We start from the raw sequence: 21452 nt of genomic DNA, 5'->3' as shown, positions 1-21452 counted from the left end.
ACCCCTCACCCCTCACCCCCTTATGCCTCCACTGGCCCTCGTGGGCTGCCAGCGAAAAAGTCCTTACTCGCCTCGCACTTCGCGTTTGTGCACCCTGGACATCTCAACGCCATCTGCTTCGAGCACTGTACCCCGCTCTCCAGATGCGCCTTTGCGATATCCGCCAGCGCCTGTATGAACACAGGGTTCCCGTTCAGAGACTCCACGCGGCGGATCGAATCCTTGCATCCGCTCTCGCCGATCACCTCCTCGTCCAACTCGAACAGTGTCTCGATATGGTCGGAGGTGAAGGCGATCGGCACGAGCACGAGGTTCTTCTTCCCGTTCGCCACGTAGTTCGTCACCGTGTCCGATGTCTGCGCACCGAGCCACGGCTGCGGTCCGACCTGCGACTGCCAGACCAACCGGTATGGGTGTGAGAACTTCAGGCGCTCCATCACAGCGTAGACCGTCGCGGCGACTTCGGCGGGGTAGGGGTCACCTGTCATGTAACTGTCAGAACGGAATCATAGAGATAGAGCTAGAGCAGACTTACCCCTGTTTACCACGCTCATCGGTAGACTGTGCGCCGAGAACAAAATCGTGACATCCTTCCTATCGGCCTCCGAGTACGTCGCCAGCGTCGCCTCGATGTTCTGCGCAAACGCCTCCACCAACCCCTTATGCGCCGGCCAGCGATCAATAACACTCCACTGAATAGACCCATCCTCGCCATTCGCCTTGACCCCCCCCCCCTCCCCGCCCCCTCCAGCTTCTCCCTCCACTTCCACAAATCATTCAAACTACTCCCCGTCGTCGAGCACGAATACTGCGGGTACTGCGTAAACGCCACCGCCCTCCCCCCCTTCCCCCCTCCAAACCCATCCGCCAGCAGCCTTGCGTACATCTTCTCCGTCAACGGATCCGCGTACCGGAACGCCACGTACGGCTTATGCGGCGCCGTTTCGGGACTCGTCTGGTCGAGTATCTTGCACATCTCCGCCGCCTGAAGCTGTGACCACTTGCGGATCGGACTCCCGCCCCCAATCGTCGCGTACTGCTTCTCGATCTTCGGTGTGCGCCGTTGCGCGATCAGAGGGCCAAGGTACTTCTGGAATCGTCCTAGAGGGATCAGGTCCGCATCTGCGAAGAGGCGGGAGAGGAAGTCCCCAACCTCCGGGACCGTGGACGGGCCGCCCATGTTCATGAAGACCATGGCTGTGGGACCCTTTGAGGGCGTCGTCGGCGGCGTAGCTGCCGGCGTGGCGAGGCCGCGGGTTTGCTGGCGGGAGGCGTGCTTCGAGAGCTGGCGGGTGGCGGTTCTGAGCGCCATGGCGGCGTGGTGGGGTTCTATAGGGAGGGTATCATGCAGTTGAATAGAGGGTATGGCGTTGAAGCTTTTGGAAGTCGCAGGTGCTGGCAATGGCTGGTTGTGCTGGTCTTCCTCGCAGGTGCCAATGGGACATAAAGTTGGGTCACGTGCGGACGTGTACCCCGATGCCGAAGTCGCGTATTCTGCCTGTCGTTATGCGCGACAAGGCATCAGTCGCGATTGGAATGTTCGGGAGGTGTCAACAATCTAACTTCTACCCTTTGTGATTTTCTCAATTGTTGATAATTTTTATAATAGGCCATTGTAGACTACAATTGAGGCATTTACTTCAGTCTGACAGGATGGCCGACTCCAAAGAGGACTGGAAACGGAAAGATGAGGGCGATGAAGAGGAAGACGAGGAGGTCGATGAATCGGTATACCCCCCCATCCCAACGCTCCCCTCACCTATCTAACCAACTCCCAGGACTACAAATCCCAAAAAGACGCCATCCTCTTCGCCATCGAAGTCAGCCCCTCCATGCTCACCCATCCCCCCGCCTCCGACTCCAAAAAAGCCGACACCGACAGCCCTGCCGCCGCAGCCCTCAAATGCGCCTACCAAATCATGCAGCAGCGCATCATCTCCAACCCAAAGGACATGATCGGCATCCTCCTCTTTGGCACCGCGGAATCAAAGGGGCCCGAAGACAACGCAGCCTCCGGCATCGCGTACCCGCATATCTACCTACTGACTGACCTCGATGTTCCCGCCGCGAGTGACGTCAAGGCGCTGAAGGAGCTGGTGGAGGATGAGGAGGCTGCGAAGGAGGTGTTGGTTCCGGCGCCGGAGGGGGCGGAGGTCACGATGTCGAATGTGCTGTTTTGTGCGAACCAGATCTTTACGACGAGGGCGCCCAGTTTTGGGTCGAGGAGGTTATTTATGATTACGGATCGCGATGATCCGCATGAGAGCGATAAGGGGATGAGGGCTGCGGCGGCGGTGAGGGCTAAGGATTTGTATGATTTGGGGGTGGTGATTGAGTTGTTTCCTATTGAGAGAGGAGGGGCGGTGTTTGATAGGAGCAAGTTTTACGATGTGAGTAGTTTACATCGTTAAGTCATGGATGACGCTGACCCGAACAGGATGTGATATACCGCGACTCAACAGACACAGACACACCATCCACCACCAACGCCGCAGCAGGCGCCGACGGCATCTCCCTCCTCAACTCCCTCATCTCCAACATCAACTCCAAACAAATCCCCAAGCGCGCCCTCTTCTCCAACCTCCCCTTCGAAATCGGCCCCGGCCTCACCATTTCCGTAAAAGGCTACAACATCCTGCAACGCCAAAAGCCCGCCCGCAGCTGCTACGTCTGGCTCTCCGGCGAGACGGCCCAGATCGCCACGGGCGAAACCACCCACCTCGCCGCCGACACCACGCGCACGGTGCAGAAAGTCGACGTCAAGAAAGCCTACAAGTTCGGCGGCGAGCAGGTCCTTTTCACCAAGGACGAGCAGAAGGAACTCAAGAACTTCGGCCCCCCCGGCCTCCGCATCGTGGGGTTCAAACCCCAAACTTTACTCCCATATTACGCCTCGGTCAATAAATCGACTTTCCTCTACCCCTCCGAGGAGGACTACGTAGGATCCACCCGCGTCTTCGCCACGCTGTGGCAGAAACTCCTCGATTCATCTACCATGGGCGTAGCTTGGTATATCCCCCGTGCCAACGCAAATCCGCAGTACATCGCCCTCCTCCCTTCCCGCGAACGCCTCGACCCAGCAACATCCCAACAAATCGTCCCCGCAGGACTATGGGCCTACCCCCTCCCCTGCGCAGACGACCTGCGCGTCCCCGCCCCTGGACCGGCGCCGATAGTAAGCCCGAATGCCCTAACGGATAAAATGCATGTTGTTATCCAGCAACTACAGCTTCCCGGGGCGGTGTTTGAGCCGAGCCGCTATCCGAATCCGGCTTTGCAGTGGCATTATCGCATATTACAGGCTATTGCGCTGGAGGAGGAGGTGCCGGAGCTGGCAGCGGGGGATGATAAGACGTTACCTAAAGGGAGGCAGATTGACAAGCGCGCCGGGCCGTATGTGGTTGACTGGGGACGGGCGCTGGAGGAGGAGTGGCTCGAGGTTGCGGAGGGGAAGGGGGAGAAGCTGGAGGTTGGGATGAAGAGGGCGGGGGAGGCGAAGGAGGGGAAGGTGAAGAGGGTTAAGGAGAGTGGGTTGGATGAGGTGGAGAGGTTGGCGAAGGAGGGGAGGGTGGGGAGCGCGACGGTGGTGATGTTGAAGGATTGGTTAGCGGCGAGGGGGTTGAATGTTGGGGGGAAGAAGGGGGAGTTGGTGGAGAGGGTGGAGGAGGCTTTTGAGAGCAAGTGAGGGGTGGGGAAGGGGTTATGGGTTAGGGGGTTTGGGGGTATGGAGTTAATGGTGGAAGGGGTATGGTTGCTTGCAAAAGTGTATATACCCGACGCTTTTGTTGGGTATATGCTGAGGATCTTGGGGGTCTGGTGGCTGATGTGTTTGCTATGCGGATGAACAAGTGAGCGATAATGAGTTTTGACTGTCTATGTCTCGCACCTCTTGTCCACAGTGAGCCATCGGGGAGTCGTTTACTTCCTCCGCGCCCCTCATCCATAGTGAGTGGCCGTGGAGTTTTTGACTGACTGTTCGTCCCTCCGCAGATCGTGGAGTTGCTGATTGTCCAGCTGTCTATCCATCCCTGCACATATCCCATGACATCTGCAGTGGCTGATTGATCTACAGTGACTGGTGGTGGCGACAACACATCGACCAACGCATCTGCGTCAGCCACTGACGCAGATACCGCGTCTCTCGTCTCTCGTTGGTTCGTGGTCTGGAGGCACAGCCACAAGCCACGGCGTGTTCATCGACAACACACCGTGAGTGCTGTAGTACTGTCTCACCATAACCGCCCTCTACCCAGCAGTGAACAAGACCCCTCGTCCACCTGGCCCGGAAGGCTCCCACTCCCCCCTCGCGCGCGGCAAACAAACCCATATATAGACAACATGGACAATTCCGCGTCTTCAGAACCATATATACTCTATCCTGGCTCTATGGCTCCCATATCCCCCCTAAGCGCCGCCCCCCTTTCAGTACGCGGTGTGTCGAAGTACCCCCAACCCGTTTCTAGCAGGGCAGGTACGACCGCGGCGTTGTGATGTCATGCCGCGTCTCGGCGGGCAGATGGTTACAATCAGTGGCAGCCAGGGATTGGTGGGAGGGCCGAGGGGGAGAGCCGAGGGGGAGGGCGGCAGGGTATGCGTTAAGTTAAGAGATTCTTGTTTGGGGAAAACGCGGTTATCTAACCCCACACGCTGTAGATCGACGGGTGCTGCCAAACCTTGACGTGCACATCTGCAGAGTAGAGAGCAGCTGGGCCTACTTCTTCTCCTTTATTAGTTGTTGCGTTGATTCATTCATTCTTTGTCTCCTTTTATACTCACATACACGCATACGCAGTACATATTTCACACTCATTGTTCGCTGAAACGAAGTAATGCGCCGCTCTCCCCATCCTTGACGCGCCAACAAAGCGCCCCGAAATCTCTTTTGGAGACCTCCTCTCGCCCTCACCACTACGCTCCTCGATCTCTACTCTCTCTTCAGAATCACTCTACTGCCTGGCTATCAGGGAATAGATCGCCATGTCGGACTCGACGCAGGGCGCGGCGCAGGCCAACCGCAATATCAGCATTATTGCACTGTTGACGGCTATCGGTACTGGTATCGCGGCGTCGGCAGTGCAGATCTTGATTTTTACGTTGATAAAGAATAGGCTGGTTAGGATATAGTGAGTTCTCTTTTACTTTTGCAGTTTCAGTCCAGAAAAAACAGAGTTGACATGTTGTGAAGCCAGCCAAAGACATATCTCGTCCCCGAACGACAACGAACCACACCGCCGCCACGAAGTCCGTTCGGGTGGTTAGTCTCGATTTTCACATACAAAGACAAGGAGATCATCAATAAGTGCGGCCTGGACGCCTACTTTTTCCTACGCTACCTCCAAACCCAACTCATCATCTTCGTCCCGCTCGCCTGCCTCCTCCTCCCCATCCTCCTCCCACTCAACTACATCGGCGGCCGCGGCACCGCCAAAACAGACCCCGTCGACGGTAACAACGCCGACCCCGAAGCCCCCGGCGGCCTCGACAGGCTTGCCTGGGGTAACATCTCCCCGAAACAGACACACCGCTACTGGGCGCATCTCGTCCTCGCCATCGTCGTCGTCACCTGGGTCTGCTACGTATTCTTCGCGGAGCTGCGCGTCTATATCCGCGTGCGCCAGGACTACCTCACCTCCGCCGAGCACCGCCTGCGCGCATCGGCAACTACCGTCCTCGTCACTGCCATCCCGGATAAATGGCTCACCATCGAGGCACTTAGTGGTCTCTACGATGTCTTCCCTGGGGGGATCCGCAATATCTGGATCAACCGCAACTACGACGCGCTGCTGGAGAAGGTGCGGCGTCGCGAGGGCATCGTGGCAATGCTAGAGGCTGCCGAGACGTCCCTGATCCGCAAGTGTAATAAGGCGCAGCTGAAGCAGGCCGAGAAGGAGGAGAAGGCCATGCAGCACAAGACGGGACATCATGATACAAAGGAGGAGCGCGCGAGGCGTGCGAAGAACGCCGAAGAGACGGCGGCGCAGATTGCGAGGGGAGAAGGTGTCACGTCGGGTGATATCAATCAGGTTGTGCATTCAGTTGAGGATGCGATTGAGGAAGGTAATCGCCGCAAGAATCGCGTGGTGGACAAGCAGACTGCCATGGGCGGGTTAGCGGCGATGGGGAAGCAGTTTGGGCGTGGGCTCGGGCTGGTAGGGAAGGCGGGTGAGACGCTCGTGGAGGGCACGAAGAATGTCGGAGGGACAATCGTGGGGGGTGCGAAGACCGGGAAGGGGCTTGAAGGCCAAATCGAGTCGACGAATGGGTTCGTGTGGATTGATCGCGATCCGCTCTGCCCGGACATGAGGCAGGAGCGCTCGAGATCGAGGAATAATAGCAATAGTAGCCAAACGCATTTTGCGGACGCGGAGCCGGTGGAGACGCAGATCAGTATCCCGTCGCGCGATGTCAGTTTTGGGCAGACGCCGGATACGCCGAGGGGCTTTGGCGAGCACCGCGGCGTTAAGGGGCCGGAGCTCGATAATATCCCTTATAGATTCGGCGGCGGTGATGGGAGTAACGACTCGGATGAGATGAAGAATAGCTGGTGGAAGTTCTGGAAGGGGCCGAGTGGAGGATTCGCGTCGCCTATGCCCCATGGGTTTGAGAGGGATGAATACACCCAGAAGAGGAACTTTGGGCAGATGGTTACGAGTGGTGGGCAGCAGATTATCGCGCCCGTGAAGACTCTTTTTACGAATAACGAGGGGCCGCAGCACGAGTACCCACCGCACATTGACCCGGACTACGTCGAGGACGAGGAGAGCGCGCTGTGGGCGAAGTATATTAAGAAAAAGGACCGCAGCACGCATCGCCTTCCTCGCTTTGGCATCGGTATCCTGCCATACATCTTCCCCTGGGTCAATACAAAGGTTGACTCTATCTACTGGTGCCGCGAGGAACTCGCGCGCCTCAATGTCGAGATCGAGTACGACCAAGACCACTCCGATGACTACCCCAAGATGAACTCCGCCTTCATTCAATTCAACCACCAGATTGCCGCGCACATGGCGGTGCAGGCCGTCAGCCACCACATCCCGAAGCACATGGCTCCGCGCATGGTCGAGGTCTCGCCCACGGATGTCATCTGGGGGAACATGTCGATTAAATGGTGGGAAGCATGGCTGCGGACTTTCTTCATCCTCGCGGCTGTCGCGGGGATGTGTATTCTCTGGGCTATTCCTGTCTCCGCCACCGCGCTACTTGGCAATATTCCTGAACTGATCAGGCAATACCACTGGCTCTCGTTCCTTCGCGGGGCCGAGACCGCGCTCAAAAGTGTCGCGGGTATTCTGCCCGCCGTTGTCCTATCGCTGCTGATGATTCTGCCGCCGCTCGTCTTCTACAACCTCGCGACGCTGCAGGGCAACCAAACGGGCAAGATGCGTGAGCTGTCGGTGCAGAACTACTACTTCTTCTTCCTGTTTGTGCAGGTCTTCCTCGTTGTCTCTATTGCAAGCGGAACGTTCGCCACGCTCGCTGGTATCGCGGATGTCACATCCATCCCTGGTCTACTGGCGCAGAACCTACCCAAGGCCTCCAACTACTTCTTCTCGTACATGATCATCCAGGCGCTATCAACCAGCGCCGGCAGTTTGCTGCAGGTCGGCACGCTCATAATGTGGATACTGATGCCCAAGCTCTTCGACAACACGGCACGCCAGAAGTGGAAGCGCAACACCACGCTCTCCACAGTGCACTGGGGCACCTACTTCCCCACCTACACCAACTTCGCCTGCATCGCCATCATCTACTCCACCGTCGCGCCCCTCATCATGGTATTCGCCATCATCACCTTCACCGTCCTCTGGCTCGCCAACCGCTACTGCATGCTCTACGTCTTCCGGCACACCGAAGACACCGGCGGCCTCCTCTACCCGCGCGCCATCAACCAAAACTTCATCGGCCTCTACGTCATGGAACTCTGCCTCATAGGCCTCTTCTTCCTCGTTCGCGACGACAAGAATAACGCCGCCTGCTTCCCGCAGGCAATCATCATGATCGTCGTCATGGCACTAACAGCACTCTTCCAATTCCTCCTCAACCAATCTTTTAGCCCCCTCTACGAACATCTCGCCATAACACTCGAAGACGAAGCTGTCCTCCGCGACGAGGCTTTCGAACGCGCTCAAGCTGCTCGTCTTATGGAATCAGACCACGATGACTCTGACTCGGACCGCGACGACGGCGCCGCGCGCAACCCTCGCGTCCCTGACACCTCCGTCTCCCACGACGACGACATCGAGCTCGAGCTCCGCAAACTTCGCACTTCGCAATCTACCAAGTCTGGCGGAAACGGAGGGACATTCAACCCCCTTAACCCCCTCCGCACGGGCGCCACATGGGCCACGCGCGGAGCACGCACTCTCGGCGCCGCAACATTCGGGGACCTCGACACGGCGCACGCCCGCCGCCGCCGCAAGAAAGACGTCGAAGCCCAGCAGCTAATGGGAGAAGCCCTCTTCGGCGGCTACAACGACGAAATCGAAGACCTCACCCCCGACGAGCGCGACGCGCTCGTGCGCGTAGCATTCCAGCACGAGGCGCTCAGGGCGAAGAGGCCGAATGTGTGGGTGCCTCGCGACGGGCTGGGGGTGAGCGATGAGGAAGTGAGGAGGACGGAGAGGGTGGGGATGGGGAATGTGTGGATTACGAATCGGGGGACGGCGTTGGATGGGAAGGGGAGGGTGATGTATGGGAGGAATCCGCCGGATTTTGAGGAGGTGAGCTTGATTATGTTGTAGATTGTATGGATTGGGAGGGGGTGGGGTCTGGGTTTGGTTTTTGAGGTGTTTTGGAGGGGGAGGGGGAGATTGAATAGAATACAGTATATATTACCCATGAAATATTTTATTTCACTGAAGTCCGAAGGGGGCACAAGCAATTACAGAAACTCTCTGACATTCCGCGAATCATCCGATCCAAATCACTCTTCACGCGCCCTTCCCCTGCCCTCCCTCCACAAGCCGAAATCAGAGCCGAAAACAAAAACCGAAATCAAGAACCGAAACGCTAAAGACAAAAACCAAATCAACAAAGAACGAAAACTAACAAAAGCAAACTACGAATACAGACAACAACGCGAGAAGAACACGCTACTATATACAAAAAAACACAAAACACCCACACTCAGCGCCCCTTCTCCTCATCCTCCTCCACCCCCACCCCAGGCCCGTACACGCACGGCACGTTGTCCTTGGCGCACTCGTCGCAGGGCTGGCCCCTGCTGCACGACTATTCACCGTTAGCATCTCTCCATCCATCTCAGGGGAACAGTAACTCAAGAAACCCCACCCCCATCTCGGCGTCCAAAATCGGCATCAGAAACCTGGAAACCGATCTCAAACCCCAAACTCCGGGCAAACGAAAAAAGGGAAAAGAAAAGAGGGAAACTCACAGCCCAATGTCTCCTCCTACACCTCTGACACCTCGGATTGTTATCCCGGGTCTTCGACACCCTCCCCCGCCCGTTCAGGAACCACACGTGCCGATACGCGGCTGGGACCGGGACACCAGGCGTCGCAGCCGTGGCGCTCTGGAGGGCAGCGAGGGTTTCGGAGGGGGAGGGGCCGAGGGGGGTGAGTGTGGGGAGGGGCGCCTGGGTCATCATCTCCATCATCTCTTCTGCCGTCGCAGGAGCCGCAGGGGCAGGAGCCGCAGCCGCAGGAACCGCAGCACCACGAACCTTCGCACGGCTCTTCCTCCCGCGTTTCTTCGGCGCGGTTGCTGGCGCGGGGGTTGGTGCCGCAACAGGCACCGGCAGAGGGGCCGCAGCGTATACAGCTCCCCTCCCCGGCTCAAGCGGCAAGCTCAACGATGCCGCAATCCAGTTCGCGACGTAGTCCTCCGTCGCGATGTCTGGGTCCGGGTACGTGAACTGCTCCTGAACCGGGGAGGGGACGGGCGAGATCCAGGGGCTCAGGTAGGCGGGGGCGGATGCTGGGGCCGGGGTCCAGTGGTAGGGCGGGTAGAGGGGGTCGGAGGAGGGCTGGTTGGGGGGGGTGTCGATGGCCGGGAAGACATCGAAGGTGTGGCGGTGGAGGGGTGGTGTTAGGAGGGCTGGGTCGATGGGGATGGGGTAGCCGCCGGGGTTGCCATAGTCTCCGTAGACGGCTTGAGGGGAGGGAGGAGCCGGTGCGCGCGTGATCGGGAGGTACGGGTTGGCGGGGAGGTAGTCGGCGAGGGACAGCGCGAGGTGGCGGCCGGAGACGGTGTGCATGTCGGCGCCGAGGGTGAACTCCAGAGCGGCAGTTTGTGGGAACTGGGGCCCGGCGAGGGAGGTATGGCAGCCCGGGCCATACGCCGACTCGCCGGTGCCCGATAGGATTGACCTACCACCACCAGTGGTGGTGTGGTCAGTACGGACCGGACGTGGCGCCTGATACACGTCGGTCATGTCCCCCGAGGGGACCTCGTACTGGCCAGCCTGTGGGAGTTAGTAAAGCTGACAGCTGAAGAATGGATGTTGGGGTTTATACAGTGGGAGCCGAGGAGCATGGAAGGCCGGGAAGAAGGTCGCGGGATGGGGATAGGGGATAGGGCATTGGAAAGAAAGGGGAAAACTTACACACTTCCACTGGTGGTGGTAGGTGATGATCGCCGAATACGTCTTCCTGCAGAAGAGTATCTCGACGTTCGTGTTGATAAAGCAGGTGTCCAGCTTGTGCGAGCACGCCTGGTTAAACCCCCAGTTGGACACCTTGCCCAGCGACCCCCCCTCCGTCAACTCCACCGTAATCTCACCCCATGCCAAGCCATCGCGCTTCACCACATCCATAAGCAACCTTATCACCCAGGTTGTCATCGCCTCACTGGTTGACTCAAAGCACGCATCCTTCACATAAATCCCCACGTGCCTCGGAGATGGTGCCATAAGACACAGCTGTGGACTCAGCTTCAGCGCAAACATGTGCTCATTGGGGTTCTTCTTCATATGACTGTTCTTCCTTGGGAGACGGATGTGGTCCAGCAGATCTTGAAAACCCTTCTTGAAGTCCTCCATAGTTGCGAGAATCTTCTGCTGCTCGGCGACACGCTGAGGCTCTTTCTCTCGCTCGGCGCGGTACTGGCCCTGCTTTTCTGGGGATAAACCATCGGTGGTGTTGATGTCCCCAAAGCCTCTCTTCTTTGGGGTAAGGTTTTTGATGGGAGATATGCCATCTGTTGTTTCTGGATGGGGTGCCGCCCTTTTCCTTGAGCGTGATCCTGAGGATGGAGCAGAGTTGCTTCCGAACGAAGATGCAGAGTTGCTCTTGGGCAATGGAACAGCATTGTCCTTAGAATATGAAGCAGAGTTAATTTTGGATAATGGAGAATCTTTGTCCTCGGAACTTGAAGTGGTGTTTTCCCCTGGAGATGGAGCGGACTTGCTCTCTGAAAGTGGAGAAGAGGATAGCTCCTTTGAAACCGGAGCGGATGTGCCCTGTGATAATGCGGTAGAGGCAGAAAGGCTCTCTGAAAATGGGGTTGAGATGCCATCGGACGATGGAGCAGAGTTGCCCTCGGACAGGGTAGGGCCAGTACCAGGCTTCTTCAGGCGCAACTTGAAGCGTGGGGGGGCATTACCTGCTGAGGACTCGCGGGTTTGAGCATCATTGCCAGTGGCTGTCTTAAGAAGACGAGGCTTCTTCGGACGTGATGACTCCTTTTGGGGTGAGGTAGTGCGCATGTCCGGTGCTGGGCTTAGAGCACGTTTGCTGTTTTTGCTCGAAGACTTGCTTGACTCTGAAAGGTGCTTTTTCACTCCTACCTCACCTTGTGGGACCAATGTCATATCCTCCGGCTTGTCAGGAATAGCGATTTTACTGGCCGAACTTTCGTATGAACTCCAGCGGGTCTTCTTGGAGCCCGTCTCTTGTGGATTATAGGATCTCATGTCCAACTTTGGAGCAGGCGCCCCAGTGTTGTTATTGCTTGAGATCACGCGTGGACGGAGATTTTTCCTTCTTGGCTCTTCTTGTGGTGTATATGAACTGAAGTCTGACTTTAGAGCAGATTCAACAGAGCTGCTGCTGCTTGAAGGGATCTCCGATTGCGATTGAAGTTTTCTCCTCAGGCGACGCTGCTCTGAACGCTTCTCTGAACGTGACATAGACTTTTCAGATTCAAGCTCTGGGGTGTGAGCAACCTCAGTTTTGTTGCTTGAGGTCACGCATAAACGGAGACTTCTCCTTGGTTCTTCTTGTGGTGCAGTGAGGCTTGCGTCCGGCTTTGGACCTGGGGCGGCGGTGTTGTCGTTGGTTGGAGATACATCTGAACCGGAAGGAAGCTTCTTTGAACGCTTCTTGGGGCGTGTAGTAGAATTGTTCAGTTCGAGCTCTGAGGTTTGAGCAAGGTCGTTTGAAGGTGGTCCAGACTGCTCAGAAGACATCCTCTGACGCTTTTCCGATCTGGTGACTGGCATTGTGAGCGAATTTCCGAGATCGGTCTTTGGGAAATCAACAATGTTGCTGGTTGAACTTATCAGACACAACTCTGATTTTGTAAATTGCTTTTGAAGTACTGAGGAGTCGAAACGAATCCGATCTGGCGAGTAGCTGTGGAGAATAGAGAAATTGCTGATACAATCTTTGGACTTATAGAAAACCCTCTTGAGGAGTTTCTTGAACACGGTTCTAATCTTATATAACTTATAAGCTTTTGGAGCAAAGAAGAATTGTTGATATCAATCTTTGAATTTGTGGCAAGGTTGTTGGAAAGAGCCAAACTTTTGGTTTGGAGCAAGGTAGCTGGAAGAATTTGTTGAACACAACTCTGATCTTGTTGATAGTCTGTGAGTGAAGAAGAATTGTCGATATGAATCTTTGGACTTGAATTGAGAAGGTTGCTGGAAGAATGTCCCAAGATGAGACTCCGTTGTTGTGAGTGGATTGAGAGCGGAATGTCGAAATCACACTTTAGATTATTATCGAAGTTGCTGAAAGAGTTTCTTCACCACACTTCTGATCTTGAAGAAAACTTATATAGCGAAGAGAACAACTGGTCTCAATATTTGGAGTTGAAGTAAAGTTCTTGGAAGTGGTTCTCAGGTAAGACTTCGTTCGTGTGTTGTTGAGAGCGCACTGTGAAAATCAACCTTTGGAAAACCCCTAGAACAAGCTTTTAAATAAGACTTGAATCTTTCAAGTATCTTTTGGAGCAAAGAGTAACTGCTGGTAGCAATCCTTGGATTTGAAGAAAGGTCGCTCGAAGAAGTGAATTTCTCAGATGAGAGACACTGATGTGATTGGAATTGAGAGCAAATTGCTGTGATCAATCTTTGTACTTGAAGAAAAGTTGAAGTAAAGTAGCTAGAAGAAGTATCAATCTTTGGGTTTAAAGTAAAATAGTTGAAAGAAGTTGTTGGATGTTGTGGGTGAATTTGTGATATGGAAGTTGGGTTGTGGAATATGGGGGGTTCGCCTGTAAAGAAACCTCAAGAGGTGAAATCCCCCTTAGTGGGGTCACCCTCACCACGACATCACCCAGCCTACACTCCCAGCCTTATTAATGGCAATTAATACTCTATTCACTAAAGTCACAGATCAAAAATGATAAAACAAGTCCATCTCATGCGAGATACCATTCAAAATAGAGGTCCTATAATACAAATTGGGTTTAATGCCCCTTTCCGCGCTCTAAATTCAGCCCCAAAATAAAACGCCGGCGCGATGCCATACAACCATTCTCCCTCAGAACCAATACACACATCCCCATCACTCCATCTGTGCAGTATATCTAAAGCCCCTTCACCCTAATACCCTCCTACCACATCATCACCACACCAAACCCGAATGAATACACAAAAGAAACTCCCCTAATGCAAGCATGCAATCTCTGTCCGTAGGCCCTTACGCCTGCCTAACCCTCTTATCCCGTCCGCGATCCTGTCCACCCCGATCCTCACCTCTTCTCTTCCCAATACTCCCCGTCCCATCATCGCGGCTACTCCTCGACTCGCGTCTCTCCGCCCCCCCCCTACTACTCCTCGACCCGCGCGATCGCCCGCCCTCGCCGCGGCTAGACGGTGGCATATTTCCACCCTGCGGCTGGGACTGATATCCCTGACCACGGCTAAAACCCTGCTCTCCCCTCATCGCAGCACCCCCATCGCCTCTCTTGTCGCCATCCCTTCCGTCGCGCCTGCTCTCGCGCTCTCTCCCCTCTCCAGGCATCGAGGGTCCGCTCCGTCCGGAAGCGCGTCGATTCGACTCCCTCTCGCCGTCTCTGCGCCCACTCCCACGGAAGTCAGGTCGGTCGCCCATCATCTCAGCACGCGGATCTGGTCCAGGAATATTCTCCTTATGGTTGCGGTCCCGACTGTGCGACCGCGAGGTGCGGTGGCTGCTGCGCCTGGAGCGCTCGTGTCGGCCTGAGTCGCGCATGGAGCCACTGCGGGCATCTGGACCGTCACCCATACTTTGGCTGAAGGGGCCACCGAATTGGTCGCCTGGTGAGGGCTCGGGTGCGCCCATTCCCCTCCCTTGGCCGCCATCTCGTGTATCAGGACGGGGTGCGCTTGGGGTGGATGGACCAGAGCCAGGGAAGCCTGGCATGGCAGACGATGACAATACATTGCCTCTGCCGCGAACATTGATACCGCGGTCATTGGGACGGTCGAATGTTTTCGGTCTTTCCGTCTGCCCTGCTTGCTGTAGAGTGCTGTTGATGCCGGCAAGTTGTCTCATTGGCCCTCTAACACGGTCTACAGGCTGGAAGGAGGGTCCAGTAGGGACATTAGATGAAGCTGACGTAGGTGTCGAAGGTCTCGTTTGCTGACCTCTCGGGCCAGATGGCGTACTGGAGCTCAACTGAGATGGTTCTTGTCGCACATTCCCGGCTTGCTGTGGCGATTGAGTAGCTCCAGGGAAGGATGGGGTCTCCTGAAAGCCGCGCATACGAGATGGGTGGACCCCTTCTGGCACAGCATTTGCTGGAGGTGCTGGGGCGGCCTGAGTACTTTGGGCTTGGGAATCCTGTCCAAGATGGCGCATACGCTCGGGATGGACAGGTACAGAAGGTGGCTTGGCTGCGCCAGATTGCGAGCGATCACCAGCTGGCCCAGAAGGTGGTATATTGTCAGGCGACAGTGGTCGAGGTGGTCCCTGCTGTCTTGTATCGGAACGAGACACGTTGCCACTGGCTTGTCTATTACTGCCCCCATGTCCATAAGAAGTTCTTGGTCCAGACGGCACGTCCCGCAGAGGAGGCGACGAGGGATTAAGGCGGCCAAAGCTCGACTCCCCAGGTCTACCGGCTGAATTCAATCTCCCATGGTCCAAGTCAACCGGGCGTTTTGGCGCAGCTGTTGGCTGGAACGCGTCTCTGGACCGCTCAGCAGGTCTATCGACATCGCGAGGTGGGAATGAAGGGCCTTGATTGGCATCGCCAGGGGTACGATCTCCTCTCCTAACATCCACATCCCTGTCTGGGCCACCATGGCGATCACCTCGTCTTGGCGATTGGGCCCTTGGGTGGCTCCGATCATCTCTGAAACCGCGTGGAGAGCCAGATCTCGCAGTATCCGAGCCAGCAGATATGAGGGCTGCACGGGCGGGGTTCACTGCAGGATCGGCCAGCGCGGAGCTTTGGTCGGCTTGTGGAGGTGCGGATCGGGAAGGAGGAATAATATCTTCGCGAGAGGGTCGACCATTCAGGTCTGAACCTCTGATGTCCAGAGGTGGCCTGTTTCGGTCCCTGTCGCCTGGAAAGAACTCCGCACCGCGGCGAAGGGGATCAACGCGGTCTCTGTGACCATCGCGGTCAAAGGGAGGCCTATCGTATGGCCTTTCAAGACCTCGGGCGTCCAGGCTTCGACGATCGTGGCCAGGGCCATCACGAGGCCAACGAGAACTGTCAGCAGGATAATCCGCCCTTGGCTGGTGTGCGTCTCTGCGTCCAGCACCGCGCGCCGGAAGGTTGCGTTCAGCGTGAACGTGAGGAATAGGTACTTCGGGGCGAGTAGGAAGGTTGGAAGGCGGCCTAGAGGGCGGTCTATCCTGATTTGCCGGGCCCCGTGTGAAATCTGGTCGTGGCGGTGGGCCGGTCTGACGTTCATTCTTAGCGGGGACCTTTGGAAGGCCACCTTGTGTTGGGATGGGGGTTGCGCTTGCTTCCGAAGCGATGGCATTTGTAGGAGTGACGCCAATGGCAGCAGCCTTGGCAGCCCCCCTTGCATCATCGACTTCGCCATCCTCGACCTCTCCTGCTTTTCGCTTGTGTTCCGGTTTCCCGTTTGAGCTACAGTATGTTAAACAGTGCTTTAGGTGGGCCACGATGTAAGACTTACGATATCTTTGGAGATGGTTTGAACTCCGGGGCTGTTGGCTTCAACGTTGATTTGCCTTCAACCTGTGGGGATCCGCCCTTCGCCGCTTTAACCTGGCCATTGGCTAGGTTGGATTCACCCTGAGAGAAGTTAGCAGATGAAATAAGGTTTGATGTGGATAATTGACTTACCAGGTTGCTTGCAAACGCTTGCGGCATAACCCACTTCTTCTCCCTCTTCCTCAATTCCGGCATAGACGCATTGGCCAGAAGAGACAGATCCTCACGCTTCCCTTCCTCGCGCTTAGCAAGTGTAATGAGAGCGTTTTGGAACGCCTTGCCCATAAAGTCAACCGCTGGGAAGTGCTCGACGACTGATTTCAACACCGTGATGGAGTTGCGAATATGCATCCACTCGGACCCGCCAAGGCAGGACTTCAGGGCGGTATTCAAGTTCTTGTGCCAGCCGAAGAAGATCCTGCGGAAATCCTCGTACTCCAGAAGGGCCACCGGCTTCGACGTAGTCTCATGTATGCTCTTCGCGAATCCGGGAAGATCTTGGTTAGGGCCCCATGCCTCCTTCTCGTAGACAGCCTTGCTTGCGTGCCAGCGAGCGAGGTCTCCCAGTATCAACTTCAGGAACCTACCAAAGCACTCGGCTTCACGAATGGTGCAGGAGAATATGATCGAGCGAAGTCGGTTTCCCCTAAATAGTCGTGCCAGTAACCCGAGAGTTCTGAAATGAGGCGTCGAGCTGTTGTGTAGGAACTTAACCATCTTGAATGCGTAATCCGCGTCGCTAGGCGATAAAAGTAGACGAGGCAGGAAACACTCTTCGAGAAGAGTATCATTCAAGGCATCATATCTCTTGTTGACATTGCTGAACCATTTCCCCTTCTCCTTATTCAAGCGGGCTCTGTTGCGGCCAAATTGGCTCATTTGATCTTTCGACTCGTTTAACAATTCCTCTTTGGTGACTTCAACGGCCTTTCTTGCCTCCTCCTTGCGAATCATACCAGGCCTACTCATATCGCTTCGATCTTTCATGATCTCGGCCATCTCCTTCGTCAGTCGAGCGTTTTCGATGGTGTAGCTATCCATAGGAACCTGGATATCGGAGAGCGAAAGCTGCCAGAACGTTACGTAGAATTCAGGATTGAGAAGACCCCAAGGCTTGTCAGGCAAGGCTACGCGAACGGACTCTATGAGAGGTGCGAGAACATCTAACCAAGGGTCTTCCGAGGTGGAGGCCGGTTCAACGGCATCGTCGGTTGTTCCAGCCTCAGGGTTTTTAATCATGTCGACATCGTCATCTGCAGCATCACCGTCCATGCCAACATCGCCGTCGATATCAATCACCGCGGGCACGCCGTTGGTCTCGGTGACTTCTTTGGGAAGTTCGGCCGGTCCTATGTCAGCCATCTTGTATGCAAAGCTTGGTCTGCCAATGGCAAAGGCAAGGGCTGGCTCAAGGCCGAAATCAACCATCAACTCGCAGGTATCAGGAACAAGATTGTCGAATTCTTCAACGGTAAGATTGCTCCGTAAGAGATCGTTGAACTGGGTTAGGATTCGCTGTGCATCATCCACCATGGTAGAAAGGTATTTGATGTGCGCCTCGTCTTCTGGAACAGAGAAAATAGCCGCCTGTCGGTGCTGGGCGATGGAGATCAGTAGTTGACCGGCCAGCCTCGTCTCCGTGAGCGATTTCATCAATCGCTTGGCCGTCTTCACGAATTCGAATCGCCTGTCTTGAAGGCTGATTAATGTCTGGCGACGGAGAACTTCGCCTCCTGTCATCGCAAGGAGTTGGGGATCCGTGAAATCCGTGTCAGGAACAACACCTGACATCTGGGCGATAAACTCTTGTAGAATGATGAGGTCCGTGGAATTGCCTCGATATAACTGGTCATTGACGTATTGTAGGATTGGCGCCGGATTCATAATTGAATAGCGCTTGAATACCTTTCCGGAGAAGTTGGAGAGGGCAATCAGCCACTTACTGGTCAGAAGAGCAGAGTCGTCACGAGTACGGCTTCTGGACTTTCCACCAAGGGAGCTCATCAGAGACCATATGAGAACATCGTAGCCCAAGTCGGTGAAGTATCTTGCGCATTCAACGACAACCTCGGTAAGATTGCTATAGGATTCAATCTGATCCAATGCAACCTTGAAAACAATTCCCGGGTTCGCATAAGCTGTCTTTGCCAGTGCGCGAGCCATGGTAGTCAGATTCGTCTTGCTGATACGTTTCATGGTGCTCAATGTCTCCAGTCGTGCGCGCGTGAATACTGCGGTCATGGCGGGAAGCCTGGATGTTTGTCCTTCAAACCACTCGGCATATATGTTGTAGCGCAGAGGGGCCGGGTAGTAACGGAGCATGTCGTATATTTCGTTGACAACATTTGTGTTGGCCGATGTGTGGCTGAGAGCAGGGACAAGGAGCCTCTTGAGGAGATCCTGCCATCTTGCCAGGTTTGCCTCCGACGTATCCTTTGACAAACTCTGGTTGCCAATACTGGCCAGTTTAGACATCAATGCACAGTCCCTGCCGATATTCACACCAGAATAGTTGAGGAGCGTGCTGCACAAGGTAAATATGTCGTCGACTGTCTGGCAGACAGGTATCGAATCCGCCCATTCGTCCCAGTAGAACTTATAAGAAATGCCATCGCCGACGTCAAATTTCGCTGGGAATGGCCAACGAAGAGCTTTGCGGGGAGTGGATTCAACTCGTCGTACGTCTCCCTTTGGTACCCTCGATTGATCCTGATCTGAGAGCTTCTTCATAGGCAGCACAACTTCATCTGCATTGGAGGGCTTCGTAGATTGGAAGACTTTTTCGACAGAATGGTGTAAGATGCGATGGAGGCGGTCGAGAACCTCGGGGTACGCCTCGGGTATCCATGGGAAGCGGCCCAGCATGAACAAAGCCTCCGGGATAGCACCAATTGTAAGGAGGTTGATCAGCAGAAGCACTTTCTGTTCAGCAGGTTCTGGTAGTTTGTCTTTATCTTCCTCAGCTCCAACGGGAGCACCAGCACCAGCATCGGGTTTCGAGCCAGGAATATCTCGTATCCTTCCACCGCCAGGAAGTGTGTCGTCGGCAAGTGCACCCGCCATCATGAGCGCGTTCGCCCCGCCTCCTGGCCGGTTGAGCTTCTCCTTTTCGGCATTTTCCTTCATTTTCTTCGTCCTAAGAGCCTCCATGTCTTCGTCGAGGGGGTATAGATGCGGGTACAAGTCTCTCAGCGAGATGAATCCGGTTTTGATTAAGAGAGCAGTGAGGTACATAAGATTGGCTGGAAGTACATCATCCGTCTCCCGAGCTGTCGAGGTATAAAATCGTAGTTTGAACCCAAGTAACTGTGCAGCAACCTGGTTGCCCAGTGGCGGGAGGGTACCCGTCGCCTCAATCCATTGCCTGTCTGAATTTGATTGATCGTCGGTATTGACTTTGCTAGCAGCAATGCGTTCTTTTGTTATGGGGTCGACCGGCCGCCTGCCTCCGAGTTCGTAAAATGCATCAATGCCAATTTCTCTTGCCCTGACCCAAAATGCCTCATCTCGCGCATCCTTGTCAAGCCCGTCGTCGTCCTTCTTCTCATTATCGGTAGGGATCACTCCAGAATTTCCTGGGAGAGCCCATTTTGGAAGGTCGGAATTCTCAATGTCCACACCCGGGAGAATATTATCGCGGGGCCACCAGGAGCTGACTCGCAGAAGCTTGATGAAAAATCGATAATGCTTAATGAGGACGGCAGCGAATACGTCCATAGTCACATCCAGCACTCTGCCTGCGTCGAGATCGAATGTCCCAATCAGACCCTTGATCCGCTCAAATGTCTCCTCTACCACTTCGCTGGTTGGAGGTTCGCCGCCGCTGGTGGTGAAGAGCTCCGTGACTAGTTTGGAGTAGCCCTCTGTCTCCTCGCGAAGAAGGTTATGGTTTGCCTGTCGGTAGAGAAGATTGGTGACCTGACGAATACCAGCTTTGAAGAATGTGTCTCTTGTGAGCTCAAGGTTCTGCAGGAGCTGCGTATCGAGCATCTGTCGCATCAGGGCTGTCGATATCCCGGTGGCAGCCACAAGCTTGCGTAGTCGAGGCTGATATGGCTCATTATCTGTAACGATGGACAGTGAGTCCAGGAAGAGCGAAGCGCCATCAATCTTGTCGTCTTGTTGGTTCTCGGGGGCAGTGTCGGGTTGGACAATATCTCGCACGCAGCTTCCAGCCTCCGCAGGGCTCAATCTACCATCAACGCCAGAACGTATGAGCTCTTGAAAGATCGTCGAAAGGTCCAAAATATCCAGATCGTCTAGAGATTGTACACCAGCAGCGACAATTTCCTGGCGGCCACTGGCTGTCCATGCCGCGATGCACTCGTTGGTGACATGCGAGTAGTCGTATGGGCTCGGATCTTTCATCGGTTCGGGTGTAGCGGACATTGCTGGAGTGAATGCGAATGGGGTAGGCGCCAGCGCAGGAGGTTGTGGCTGCTGCTGCGAGGGTGTCGGAGTCGGACGAGGTGGAGGAGACATGGCGCCTATCGCACGCCCCGGCGTCGAGGGTGAGTTAGTAAAGCTCTCCGTGGACTCCCTTCTTGACAAATTGCCTCCGCCTCTCCCTCCTCTGCCCCTTCCCCTCCCTCTCCCTCTCCCGCCTTCGCCGCGCATATCTACTTCGCGGCCTGGACCTCCTCCCAGGTTGGTATTGCCAGGTCGATGCGGCGACGGGCGATTCTCTCCAGAGTCAACGGACCCTCTCTCGGATCTCTTCCGCTTCGGTGGCATTGACAGCGCGAGGGCTCCAAGCACTTGCGCACTCACGCACCGCGAGCACGGAAAAGTCCCGACGAAGCTGTGCACATGGGCGTTGATATCTCGATGAGGGACAGTCGTGAGGCGAAATAGCCTTCTTTTTGTTTGCGAAACGGAAATAGCTACAAAGAGCTTTGTTGTATCGGTGCTGAAGCTTCAGCAGTGGCGGAGTAAGTGGTTGGCGTTGTAATGCAGAGTGAAGATGGAATTCGGGATTGAATTCAAAGAGAGACGTCTCTTGATTCCTCGTGCCTCGTTCCTCGCCCATGGAGGAGTAACGAGTAGTTTCGCGACTTTCCAATTGTTACCCGGCGCGCTAGTCCGGAAGCAGTAATTTCTAGAGCTTTGAATTCCAAACGGTCTTGTCAACGGCTTTTTGTCTTTTAACG

General features: G+C 55.3%; 5 protein-coding genes across 5 annotated transcripts; 3 read left to right on the top strand and 2 right to left on the bottom strand.

Moving 5' to 3' along the window:
- Nucleotides 1-20: 20 nt before the first annotated feature.
- Nucleotides 21-1524, bottom strand: HEM15 (ferrochelatase hem15; the record flags this gene model as incomplete). Its single annotated transcript, XM_024467015.1, has 3 exons — nt 810-1524; nt 536-687; nt 21-481 (listed from the first exon to the last, which is right to left on the bottom strand). The coding sequence occupies exons 1-3, from the start codon at nt 1310-1312 to the stop codon at nt 21-23; spliced, it is 1116 nt and encodes a 371-aa protein (XP_024325749.1). The 5' UTR covers nt 1313-1524.
- On the top strand, nt 1525-4589 carry KU70 (ATP-dependent DNA helicase II subunit 1). Its single transcript, XM_024467014.1, has 3 exons — nt 1525-1728; nt 1779-2390; nt 2438-4589. The coding sequence occupies exons 1-3, from the start codon at nt 1654-1656 to the stop codon at nt 3683-3685; spliced, it is 1935 nt and encodes a 644-aa protein (XP_024325750.1). The 5' UTR covers nt 1525-1653; the 3' UTR covers nt 3686-4589.
- A 38-nt stretch (nt 4590-4627) lies between these two features.
- On the top strand, nt 4628-8741 carry VC83_03365 (uncharacterized protein; the record flags this gene model as incomplete). The annotated part of the gene is made up of 2 exons (XM_024467013.1): nt 4628-5123; nt 5186-8741. The coding sequence occupies exons 1-2, from the start codon at nt 4978-4980 to the stop codon at nt 8739-8741; spliced, it is 3702 nt and encodes a 1233-aa protein (XP_024325747.1). The 5' UTR covers nt 4628-4977.
- Nucleotides 8742-8825: 84 nt separating this feature from the next.
- VC83_03364 (uncharacterized protein) lies at nt 8826-9539 on the top strand. The gene has a single exon (XM_024467012.1). It carries the CDS (start codon nt 8838-8840, stop codon nt 9243-9245), a length of 408 nt encoding a protein of 135 aa, XP_024325748.1. The 5' UTR covers nt 8826-8837; the 3' UTR covers nt 9246-9539.
- A 4001-nt stretch (nt 9540-13540) lies between these two features.
- On the bottom strand, nt 13541-21308 carry THO2 (THO complex subunit 2). The gene is made up of 3 exons (XM_024467011.1): nt 16435-21308; nt 16265-16383; nt 13541-16215 (listed from the first exon to the last, which is right to left on the bottom strand). The coding sequence occupies exons 1-3, from the start codon at nt 21034-21036 to the stop codon at nt 13827-13829; spliced, it is 7110 nt and encodes a 2369-aa protein (XP_024325745.1). The 5' UTR covers nt 21037-21308; the 3' UTR covers nt 13541-13826.
- Nucleotides 21309-21452: the final 144 nt, after the last annotated feature.

This window comes from Pseudogymnoascus destructans (genome assembly GCF_001641265.1).
Source record: "Pseudogymnoascus destructans isolate 20631-21 unplaced genomic scaffold scaffold_6, whole genome shotgun sequence".
In the NCBI taxonomy this organism is placed as follows: domain Eukaryota; kingdom Fungi; phylum Ascomycota; class Leotiomycetes; order Thelebolales; family Thelebolaceae; genus Pseudogymnoascus; species Pseudogymnoascus destructans.
The sequence above is the reverse complement of the archived record's forward strand: the minus strand, read 5'-3'. Positions and strand labels throughout refer to the sequence as shown.

Excerpts from the sequence above, each read along its gene's own strand:
- VC83_03364 (XM_024467012.1), top strand. The coding sequence starts at position 8,838 with ATGAAATATTTTATTTCACTGAAGTCCGAAGGGGGCACAAGCAATTAC.
- KU70 (XM_024467014.1), top strand. The coding sequence starts at position 1,654 with ATGGCCGACTCCAAAGAGGACTGGAAACGGAAAGATGAGGGCGATGAA. Across the intron at positions 1,729-1,778 it reads ACGAGGAGGTCGATGAATCG|GACTACAAATCCCAAAAAGA; the intron begins GTATACCCCCCC and ends ACCAACTCCCAG. Across the intron at positions 2,391-2,437 it reads ATAGGAGCAAGTTTTACGAT|GATGTGATATACCGCGACTC; the intron begins GTGAGTAGTTTA and ends TGACCCGAACAG.
- THO2 (XM_024467011.1), bottom strand. The coding sequence starts at position 21,036 with ATGCCACCGAAGCGGAAGAGATCCGAGAGAGGGTCCGTTGACTCTGGA. Across the intron at positions 16,384-16,434 it reads AAGCGTTTGCAAGCAACCTG|GGTGAATCCAACCTAGCCAA; the intron begins GTAAGTCAATTA and ends AACTTCTCTCAG. Across the intron at positions 16,216-16,264 it reads AAACCATCTCCAAAGATATC|CTCAAACGGGAAACCGGAAC; the intron begins GTAAGTCTTACA and ends AACATACTGTAG.